Source organism: Euprymna scolopes, chromosome 30, assembly GCF_053919585.1.
Source record: "Euprymna scolopes isolate OS-2025 chromosome 30, ASM5391958v1, whole genome shotgun sequence".
Classification (NCBI taxonomy): Eukaryota; Metazoa; Mollusca; class Cephalopoda; order Sepiida; family Sepiolidae; genus Euprymna; species Euprymna scolopes.
In genome coordinates, this window is record NC_136511.1 from 101253009 (window position 1) to 101265052 (window position 12044).

The window sequence follows — 12044 nt, forward strand, 5'->3', positions numbered from 1 at the left end:
ATTCCATTCGCTTTGAACAGCTTCCCACAGTTTGTCATTATTCGAAAAAGTTATTCCAGCCAATGCACGAGCTATTATGTACCAAATATTCTTGATTAGGTTTAAACCAGGGCTTTGACCTGGCCAAAATATCACATCAGTTGAATTATCAGAAAATCATTTTTTTGTGACTTTAGCAGTGTGTGCAGAGGCATTATCAAGTTGAAAAATAATGTTCTGGGATATTCCCAGCTTCTGGATACTTGGTAACATTCCTGTTTCTAATATTCGAATGTATTCCTTTGCATTGATTGACTTCTCACATCTAATAAGTTTCCCAACTCCTGCTGCAGTAAAAGTTCCCCATACCATTATCCCTCCATTCCTATGTTTAACTGTCGATTTTATGCAACTTGGCGAAAATCTTTCTCCAGTTCTTCGATTGCACCATTCGAGATCATCGGAAGCATCACTACCAACACAATAAACGTCCTCGTGTTTGTGCCTTGTATAGGCATGCGCGACAACAAAACTTGGGTTTTTATAAGCGGAAGTCTCGAGGTTGTCAGGAATCTACAGGCGCATGCGCAAGAGAAGGGATTGAGATAGTGGTATAAAGGCAGGTCGAGTGAGAAGGTTGGGGTTGTTGTTGTCATTGGACGTTACAGTGACGCATGCGTTAGCAGGTGATTAAGAGGCGGTTTATTTTTGTGTGTCAAGTCGCGCACCTCGGTGAAGGTAATATAAATCGTTCACCTCGGTGAAGGTGAAGGTCATAAGCTATTTCGGCTATTTCATTTTGTCTCTTTTCCTGGACAAGTATGGCTGGGGCAAAGTTTGATTTAAAACTGATACCCGAATTCGACGGATCCACTTCTGTTGTCGACTGGGTCGAAAGGGTTGAGCTGACCTGCAACCTCTGTGAAGTAAAGGGGGTGCATACCGTGATTCCCCTAAGATTGGCTGGAGGCGCCCTAAGTGTATATCAGCAACTGAGTGCTGTGGAGAAGGCTGATATTACCTGTATAAAAAATGCTTTATACAAGGCATTTGCCATGCCCTGTATGGCCTACGAAACATTTGCCACTAGGAAGCTCATGCCAGGAGAAACTGTGGACGTCTTCTTCGCGGAGCTGAAGAAAGTTGCAGTTCTATTTGGCAATGGAGTGTCAGAGCAAACACTGGCGTATGCGTTTGTGGCCGGCCTTCCCACCCATGTTAAGCAACTGTTGAGGGCTTCCACCAGCATATCTGTAACGCCCATGGAACATTTGTTAGAACGCGTTCGAGCCATTATCAGAGATGAGGAGGACCTGAGGGAACCGGTTGTAATGATGGCGCAGGCAGCCAAGACTAATGCTGAAAAGAGTCCCAGTTTGAGACCCATGACCAATGGGAGATGTTTCTGCTGTGGCCAGTGAGACCACATCGCAAGAAATTGTACTAACAAGGGGCGGGGGCACCCGCGCTGTTTCCAATGTGGTAGCTATGGACATTTATCCCAAAATTGTGCGGGAAATGCATCAGGGGGCAGGACGTCAGCGCCGCCCTGTTCCCCGGACAAGATTTAATTGAGGCGCAACCGACAATAAATGTGTACGTGGACCAAGTGCTTTGTTCAGCTCTTCTCGACTCCGGTTGCTCACACACCATCATGAGTGCCAAGTTGTGTCGAAACTGGACAAAGCAGAACATCAAAGTAACCACAATAGGTGGCAATACGCAAGCTTGCTGTGGAGCCGGAACTGTCAAAGTCCACACAGACTCTGGTGTGGCCGCAAACATTAATGTGCTGGTGATGCGAGGGGATTTGCTGGGATTCGATGTACTATTGGGATATGATGCTATTAAGGCATTGGGGGGAGTGGTTATCGGAAGAGATGGGACTGTGCGATTTTTGGAAACCCCAGTGTGTGCTGCAGTTCACATTGATCGGCCTGATTTTAAGGTGGACTACGACCCTCACCAAAAAGCATGGACTGCATCGTGGAAGTGGACGGAAGGAAGGGCACCAACCGAACTCAAGAATAGCATTGCAGAGTACTCGATACCCAACAAGGCCCGTAATGAATACGAGAAGGAACTTGAGGCATGGATCCAGGATGGATAGCTGATCCCCTACCCCAACAAGCTGGGACCACCCAAGGGTCTGATTCCCTTAATGGCTGTAGTCCAGCATAACAAATCAAAAGTTTGTCCGGTGCTGGACTATCGTGAACTCAATAGATACATTGAGACGTACACTGCCGATGCTGACGTGTGCGCCAGCAAGCTGAGAGAATGGCGCCAGAAGGGCTCCAATGTGTCTATAGTAGACTTGCGGAAGGCTTATTTGCAGGTGCGAGTGGATGAGACATTGTGGCCGTTCCAGACAGTGTGGTTCCGGGGTCAGAGATACTGCCTTACTCGGCTTGGCTTTGGGCTGAATGTGGCACCGCAAATCATGAAGACCATCGTAAATGCAGTGTTGTCCCAGGAAAAGACTACTGAGGACGCAACATCGGCCTATATTGATGATGTGTATGTCAATGAAGACGTACAATCTGCGTCGCACGTCAGAGAAAAGTTAGCTCAATTCGGGTTGGAGTGCAAGGATCCCGAACGTCTGAGGGATGGAGCACGGGTATTAGGATTGGACGTTTGCGGGAAAGATGGTACCTTACGATGGAGGCGTGGCAGTGAGATTCCAACCGTCCCTGATGTTATTACGCGGTGGACTATTTTTTCGTTGTGTGGGAAACTTATTGGTCACTTACCAGCGTGTGGCTGGCTCCGAGCAGCTGTGGGCGTCATCAAACGCAGAGCAAGTTTAGTAACTACAGGTTGGGATGATGTATCTGATGATGCTCTTCTAACTCTGATGACGACAGAAACCCTAGAGAGTTAACAAGGAGGATCCTGCCCGTGGAGAATGGTGTGTCGATGGGGACACTGTGAATGTGTGGGTTGACGCTAGTTCTTTGGCATTGGGAGTGTTATTGGAGCAACGTGGAAATGTAATTGAAGACGCATGCTGGCTGCAACCCGTGAATGATGCTCAACACATCAACCTGGCGGAACTGGATGCTGTTGTGAAGGGTTTAAATCTGGCACTGCAATGGCAGTCGAAGAAGTTACACTTATACACGGATTCTCTCTGCGTCTACCACTGGGTGTCCAACACTCTCTCAGGACGAACAAGAGTCCGTACTAAGGCAGCCAGTGAGATGTTAATCCGGCGGAGGCTAAACACCCTGAAGAGTCTGGTATCGGAGTATGACCTGTCGGTGAGTGTAACGCTCGTGGCATCACACTGTAATCGTGCAGACCAACTAACCCGTGTGCCTCACAAATGGTATGAAGCTGTGAAGACAGGCGTGGAGTTCACTGCTCGATCTTGCGCAGTTGGCGCGATTAGCTCATGCCAAATACAAAGAATTCATGTGCAGAGTGGACATCCAGGTATCAAAAGAACTTTGTATTTTGCGAGGCGTGTGGACCCGGCAGTGACAAGGGCGGATGTCAGGCAGATCATCAGGCACTGTGAGGCATGCCAGTTTATCGATCCTGCACCTGAGCAATGGCAGAAGGGGCGATTGGAAGTTGAGCATGTGTGGCAACGATTAGCGATGGATATTACCCATTACAGTGGTAAGCCCTTTCTAACCCTTATCGACTGTGGACCCACTCGTTTTGCGGTGTGGCGGCAAATGACCAGGCAGGACTCAGCGAATGTTGTCCGCCAACTGTCATCTATCTTTTCTGAGCGAGGTGCGCCGGAAGAGATATTGACGGACAACGATGCTGCTTTTTGTAGCCACCAAGTTCGGCAGTTGTTGAATGAGTGGGGTGTCCGACTACGACTGCGATGTGCCCATGTGCCATCAGGGAATGGCATTGCTGAGAGGAGCCATCGCAGCATCAAGAGAATTGCTGCCAGAAAACAATGCACCATTACGGAGGCCACGTATTGGTATAACGTCACACTAAAGGATGGGAAGACACTAACAACAGCACCGGCCAATGCCATACGCAAATACCATGTTAGGATAAAGAGCATTGACACTGTCCAACCAATCGACGAGGAGAGTCATAACAAATACAAGGTAGGGGATCCAGTTTGGGTTAGACCCCCTGGAAACCGGTGCACCACCAAGTTCAAGCGAGGACGAATATCTGGAGTGGTCAGCCAGCAGTCGGTCCTTGTTGATGGAACCCCACGCCATGTGCGCGATCTTCGCCCGGCTAGTGAAGTACATCCCACAACTACAGAGAGCGACGAATCATCAGATGATGAGCTGCTGATGAGTGAGGTCACCGAGCAAGAGAGTGGTAGTTTTAATTTGTCTGATCAGGCAGGATCAGAACCAGAACCAGAACCTGAATCCGAGAGTGTAAATACCACCCTTCGCAGAAGCCAACGAACTAAGAGGCCACCCCCGGAGTGCACTCTATGTGATCATCAGATCAGGGGGGAGTGTAGTACTTACCAACACAATAAACGCCCTCATGTTTGTGCCTTGTATAGGCATGCGCGACAACAAAACTTGGGTTTTTATAAGCGGAAGTCTCGAGGTTGTCAGGAATCTACAGGCGCATGCGCAAGAGAAGGGATTGAGATAGTGGTATAAAGGCAGGTCGAGTGAGAAGGTTGTTGTTGTCATTGGACGTTACAGTGACGCATGCGTTAGCAGGTGATTAAGAGGCGGTTTATTTTTGTGTGTCAAGTCGCGCACCTCGGTGAAGGTAATATAAATCGTTCACCTCGGTGAAGGTGAAGGTCATACTAACGAGACAAAATCTTGATTCATCTAACCAGAAAACATTCCTGAACCAGTCTGTATCATTCTTGCCATAACCTGAGAAAAATCTCTTTCTATTATTGATGTTCTTAGATAAAAGTGGCTTCTTTGCACACTTTTTAGAGGAAAATCCTATTTCTTTCATTCATCTAGATATTGTATATCTAGAAAGAGAATTTCCAGCCCATTTTGAATTTTTTGCTATGGTCAACGTAAGTTTTCTTTCAATCCTTCAAAACAGTTAATTTAAGCCTGTGGTCGTCCTTCAAAGTGGATGCTCTAGGGCGACTAGATTCAGATTTCCCTTTTACCAAGCGTTCAACTTTGAACCTTTGATTAATGAGCTTCACTATAGAAAGATGTTTTCACATTTTCTTTTCTTAAAATATCAAAAATCTGTTTGTAAGTCATTTTGCACTGCCTTAATCCTGCAATTCGGTTTTTTATATCCTCGCCAAGATGCGGTCTTATCATTTTTAAAATGAATTTTTCCACTTATTATTATATGCTATAATAATAATGATCTACAAAATAGAAATTTTCAGTTAAAATTAACAAAAATTCATGGAAAAATATTGAAAAAGCAATTTCTTCCTTCTTTTACTCTTGGCCCATTTTTTTTTTACTCATGGGTGTATATTTGTAAGTTATGAAAAAATATTCCCTGATGCTACCAGATCAGACTGTCTAGTGGCTTCCTGAGACGAAATGCACCTACATTAAATTTCTGTTTTTGTTTTCTATTCTCTTTTGTAAAACTTAATTATGTTCTGCAAAAACAGAAACAACAGCCCCCTTCCCCTTCCACTCCCCCTTTTTTTTTTTCTGTCCTTCCCTACTTCCCAACCCCATCGGTGGGGCATTAGAATACACCGACTGCCTCCTGCAGAGAGTAAAAGCCTCTCAAAGGGGCCACCTGTTGGTCGTGGGTGGCGACCCGTAATGACTCGAAAAAGGATCCTGGTGGCTTAGCAACTGATATCTAGAGAAATTAAAGATATCAGTTGCAACACTTCACTTGGGCCTCATACAAGGCTAGACGGGCAGTCGGAGGGGCCCGATCCAATCAATCGGCTAGTTACGTCAAGCCCTAACACATCTTCTACTTTTCTATCAATTTCCTCTAAACCATAACAAATACAGTTCTACCCTGTACCACTATAAACTATATACATATTTTCCCCTCTTTTCCATGTGTTAGAAGGCGGTGGCTAGGGTCAAATGTGTCAAATGATTAGTCATGACATGACTGTGTAGTGCCGGAAGTTACCACAAATGACTTGGATTGTGTAACTAAAGGATTATGGGTGCTCATAGCTCCCATTTGAGACATGTATACTGTTTATGTAACCCTGGCATGACAAGGCGAATGGGTTTCCCCCTTAACATGCCCCAATATTGAACTCCGAGGTGGGTGAGGAGCATAAGCAATGAATTTAAAATATATATATATACATGGCCAACTATAAAAACTCCAAGCGCCAACACGTCGACTCGGATAGTTCAGATAATGAACTACATCAAACATCCTCAAAATTTATTGTATTAGAATCCACCAAAGAAACCAAAATAACTGACTTATCACCGTTTATTATACATAAAATTATATTTGCATATATTGCCCCAAAAAATGTAAAAACTTTAAAAAATATAACCCTATTGGTGGAACTGGAAAGAGAAAAACATGCCACTTTTCTCCTAGGAATGAAAACTTTCCACAACATAAATATCAGAACTTATCCACACAAGAATCTGAATACATCCAAAGGTGTAGTAAAATCGAAAGACCTATCAATGTGCACTACTGAAGAGATGACAAAAGAACTTAAAAACCAAGGAGTAATAAACGTTAAAAGAATTACAATAAAAAAAGAGAATCAGACTATACATATGAACACTTATATTATGCAGTTCGATAGACTCACTATCCCAAAAGAAATCAAAATTGGGTTCAATGTTGAAAAAGTTGAACCCTTTATACCAAACCCAATTCGGTGCTTTAAATGCCAGAAGTTTGGGCACCATGAGGATGCATGTAGAGGATGAGCAGTGTGTGGCAGATGTAGCCAGAAAGATCCAGACCACATTGTCGATGACTGCAATCTTGATTACAAATGTGCAAATTGTGGAGAAAACCATCCTGCTTATGCTAGAGCATGCAGAATCTGGAAGAAAGAAAAGGAAGTAGTGTCAATAAAACATACCAAAAACATCTCTTTCCTCGAAGCCAGGAAAATAGTAGATGAATACATGAAGGAAAAGACGTACTCTCAATTCACACCAAGTTGTATATCATCCAACATCACTAACCAAGACTCCAAATATGAAATACTAATAAACAAATTGTTACAATTGGGACCAAACAACTGGCCCAAATTTATAAATGAAATCAAACCAAACATATCATCAAAAATTAATCATCCCATTAAATCATCAACAAATTCTCAACCAAAATCAGAACATCCAAGAAAACAAAGTCGATCAAAAGAAAGACCACAAAACTCACCAGTACATCGTGCAGATGCTGAAAAAAGATGAAACTAAGGAAAAACAAAATCAGCTAAAAGAAAAACCACACAGGTCACCGATACATCTTCCCTGTGGTGAAAAAAAACACACTTGAAAAGCAAACAAAAAAAAATACATCTACCAAAAAACAAAAATATAAAGAAATTACCACAAACAGAAGTCTCTAAATAGATTTACAGAATTAGAAGACATGGAAACTTAAAGTTACTCCTCAAACCAAAAAAAAAAAGTATGAATTACAAGATCATCCAATGGAATTGCCGTGGATTGAAGGCAAATTACAATGATATTTTATTGTTGCAAACCAAATTTAATCCTTTGGTTATTTGTCTCCAAGAAACCTTCCTTAAGAATGAGGACAATTTGAATGTAAAACACTATCAGCAATATAACTACATTCATAATACAGGACTTAGAGCCTCTGGTGGTGTATCAGTATTCATTAAAAATAACATACCCCAGAGCTAAATTGAATTAAAAACAAATTTGCAAGCGGTTGTCATAAGAGCAACTTCACACAAACCGATAAGCATTTGTTCTTTATACATACCTCCACATGAACAAATAGATGAAAATGAATCGGAGAACTTAATAGAGTAAATATAGAAACCATTTATTTTCCTAGGGGACTTAAATAGTCACAACACCTTATGGGGATGCAAGGGAATGGATAGAAAGGGAAAGAAATTTGAAAATCTAATAAATAAAAATAATCTGTGCTTGTTCAACCAAAAAGAAGCCATTCACATCAATCCAACAAATGGATCGCTTAGTTCGCTTGATTTAACCATATGTGACCCTTCCACTTATCTGGATTTTTCTTGGAGCGTTTTCGACGATGCCTGTGGTAGTGATCACTACCCAATCATTCTCAAAAGCCATGAAAAAATATTTCAACATCCACCAAGATGAAAACTTAACAAAGCCAACTGGGAAAAATTCAAGAATCTCTGCTCAGAACAATTGACAGAAAACAACATCGATACAATCGAAACATTTACACAAACAAATATTAATAGAAGAGTGTATTCCCAAAAACACTACTTCAGGAAAAAAGAATAGACCATGGTTTAACAAAGAATGCAAAGAATCAATAAATCTACAGAAAGCAGCATTAAGAACATTTAATAAAGAACCAACAGCAAGCAACTTAATTGAATACAAATTGCATAGAGCAAAAGCATGCAGAATAATAAAGAAAGCCAAAAAAAGAATGCTGGCAAGAATATGTCAGCAAGATCAATGTTTCCACTAAACCAAAGACAGTTTGGGAAATGGTTAAAAAAATTTCTGGAAACATAACCCGATACCAATTAAACATCTTTTTAGTGAAAATACCAAAATAACAGAAACAAAGACTATAGCGAACAAATTAGCCAAAACATTTTCAGAGAACTCTTCTTCAAAAAACTATAACAAAGAATTTCTAACCATCAAGGAAAATATTGAAAAGTACAAGCTAAATTTTCAATTCCAAAAACCTTGAAGAATATAATAAATCTTTTTCAATAAGTGAATTGGAAAATTCCATAAATCACACAACACAGCCGTAGGACCAGATGAGGTCCACTATAATTTTTTTAAAATACTTCCAAAAACTTCATTGGAACTTTTACTAAAAATCTACAATGACATCTGGATTAAAAAAAGTTCCCAGAATCTTGGAAATCTACAACGATTATTCCAATACAAAACCCAGGAAAAGATTCTTCAGATCCTGGAAAATATCGACCAATTTCACTAACAAGTTGTATGGGCAAAACATTAGAGCGAATGGTAAATCATCGCCTAATTTGGTATTTAGAAACAAACAAACTAATAACCAATGCACAGTGTGGTTATCATAAAAATCGTGGATGTCTTGACCATTTGGTCAACTTAGAATGCTATGTTAGAGAAGCTTTCATAAGAGGGGAACATGCCACAACTGTCTTTTTCGATCTAGAAAAAGCTTACAATACTACCTGGAAATTCGGAATTATGAAAGATCTATTTGACTTTGGACTTAAAGGTAGACTTCCCGAATTTATTCAAAATCTTTTAATGAACAGAACCTTCAGGGTACGCATAGGGTCTACTCTAAGCGATATAAATAAACAGGAAGGTGTGCCACAGGGTAGTATATTATCAACAACCCTATTTAATATAAAAATCAATAACATAGTAAAGGAACTTACTCCCGACATAAATAGAACATTGTATGTGGATGATTGCTATCATTCCAAGCACATCCATACTATTGAAAGAAAATTGCAACACAGCATAAACAAAATGAATAAATGGGTAAAAGATTTTCAAAAAAATAAAACCAAATGCATTCATTTTTGTAATCAACACAAATTACACAATGATCCCAAATTACAACTCGATGGAGAAGATATCCCCTTTATTGATGAAGACAAGTTTTTAGGAATGATTTTTGATGAAAAACTAAATTTTATTCCTCACATAAACTATGTTAAAAAAAATGTAATAAAACACTGCAACTTCTGCATGTTGTGGCCCATACAAATTGGGGAGCTGACAGGCAGACCTTGTTAAACCTGTACATATCCCTAATTCGATCTAAAATTGACTATGGCAGCTATATATACCAAGCAGCAAGAAAATCTTATGTTAAAATTTTAAATCCCATTTACCACACAGGACTGACACTTGCACTGGGAGCTTTCAGAACATCCCCAGTAGAAAGTTTGTATGCCGAACCAAATGAGCCTCCACCTAACTTCAGATATAACAAATTAGCACTGCTATACTATACAAAATTGAAGGCAGATCCTGACAATCCTGCGCACGGCTGCACTTTTTACCCCAAATATAAACATTTATTTAAAAAAAAAAGCCATTAAAACATTTGGTTGGTTTATTGAAGAAGCAGAAATCCCGATAACACAAATTCATAAAACATTTACTCCTAAAATACCTCCCTGGAACATTATAGTATCAATAATAGACTTAAGCCTCTGTAATTAAAAAAAAAAAAAAAAAATCTCATCCTATAAACTTAAAAAAAAAATTTAGAAAAATCACAGAAAAATGCCCTGGACACATCTGTATTTATACAGATGGATCCAAAGAAAACAACACATCAACCAGTGCAGCCATAATCAACAAAAATACCAAAATAACAAAATGCCTCCCAAAAAGCTGTTCAATTTTCACTGCAGAAATAACCTTATAAATCTATCTCTAGACCTAATCAAAGAAAATAAAACTGCAAACTTCATCATTGTCTTCGATTCTCAATCTGTCATTGCAGCAGTTAAAAATAAAAAAAGTAAATAACCCCCTAATTGCAAACCTACTCACAAATTTCCAGCAACTAAAAAACGAAATCATACTCTGTTGGGTCCCCAGCCACATTGGCGTACAGGGCAATGAACTAGCCGACACAGCAGCAAAGGCAGCCCATAACCAATCTATCGACCTCACTTTCCAAATCCCATATACAGACATCAAAAGAAACATCAATATATATATCCAAGATAAGTGGCAGTCCTATTGGAATAACTTCCCAAATAACAAACTTTTCCGAATTATGGCCAAATTAACAAAACATGAAGATCAAAAAACAAACAGAAAACAAAATGTCATTTTAACAAGACTTAGAATAGGTCACACACAACTAACACATTCTTACCTCTAAAAGGAGAAACTCAACCCCAATGTATTCCCTGTCAAGCACCACTTACTGTAAAACATCTACTAACTGAATGCATAGATCTTTCACAAATCAGGAAAAAATACTACAAAGAAATAGATCTTCAAAAAATCTGCGAAAAGAACAAAACCAGAAAAATCTTCTCTTACATCTTCCAAAAAATATAACCCCAAAAAACCTTGTTTTTGTTTTTGCAGAATATAATCTGCCTTTTCCCACTTTTCCATCCTCCTATTTTTACCTTCTCTTTCTATCTCCCCCACTTACTGACTGGTTCTCAAACTTAAAATGCACCGATCAATAATACTGTAACCCTTTTCCCCCTCCCATTACAAAACCCAATCATATTCTGCAAAGCAGAGAACAAAAATGACAAAATCCACTATAAAACAACCAAACCAAAAGCTACAAACTAACGATTGAAAATACAAGGAGCTTGAAGAATAAAAATCTCATATAAAATAACTCGATACAACATCGAATACTATTCCCAAAATAACTGGATTCGGCATTAGTAACCCACAAAGGGTTGATATGCTGTTAAACAAAAAAAAAAAAATGCCATAATTTTATACTTAGCTCTATTTGTGTCTTGAGCTTTATTGAAATAGCTACTGAAAATCGATACATAGAATATATTTCTTCATGGAATTTTATATGTGTCTGTGTGTATGTATATAAATCTGGCTGTTTCTTAATTATCATTTTTCCTTTGTTTATTTTGACTTCGTGTGTGTATTCAAGTAAGCACAGGGTGGCCGCATGTGAGAAAGAAATTCCAGCATGTGTGCCGCTAATAATGTTAAAGCTGAAATATTCCATACACAAGACCCTTTTTTATATTGGAATGATTGTTATAAAAGAAATTGATGTCGTTAATCTTTTAGTGGGAATTCCATGGAAGATGTTGGAGCCCGAATGCTCGCCAAAGCCTTACAAATAAACAACAAACTGCAGACGATAATTTGGGACAAAAATGGAACGACAGCCCATGGTTTTCAAGATATTGCGGACGCTCTTGAACAGTATGTATTTCTCTCTTTTCTCATCTTTTATTTTAGTTTATTCTTAATCTGTACATAGCAAAAATTCGG

The 12044-nt window shown here is 39.7% G+C and overlaps 1 protein-coding gene across 11 annotated transcripts in view; it reads left to right on the forward strand.

Moving 5' to 3' along the window:
• Nucleotides 1–12044, forward strand: part of LOC145254910 (F-actin-uncapping protein LRRC16A-like) — a 377977-nt gene that overhangs the window by 247620 nt on the left and 118313 nt on the right. For all 11 annotated transcript variants that reach the window (XM_080113852.1, XM_080113855.1, XM_080113853.1 and 8 more), the window contains exon 18: nucleotides 11838–11975. In XM_080113852.1, the coding sequence (XP_079969978.1) occupies nucleotides 11838–11975 (138 nt within the window). The remainder of the gene's footprint in view (nucleotides 1–11837; nucleotides 11976–12044) is intronic.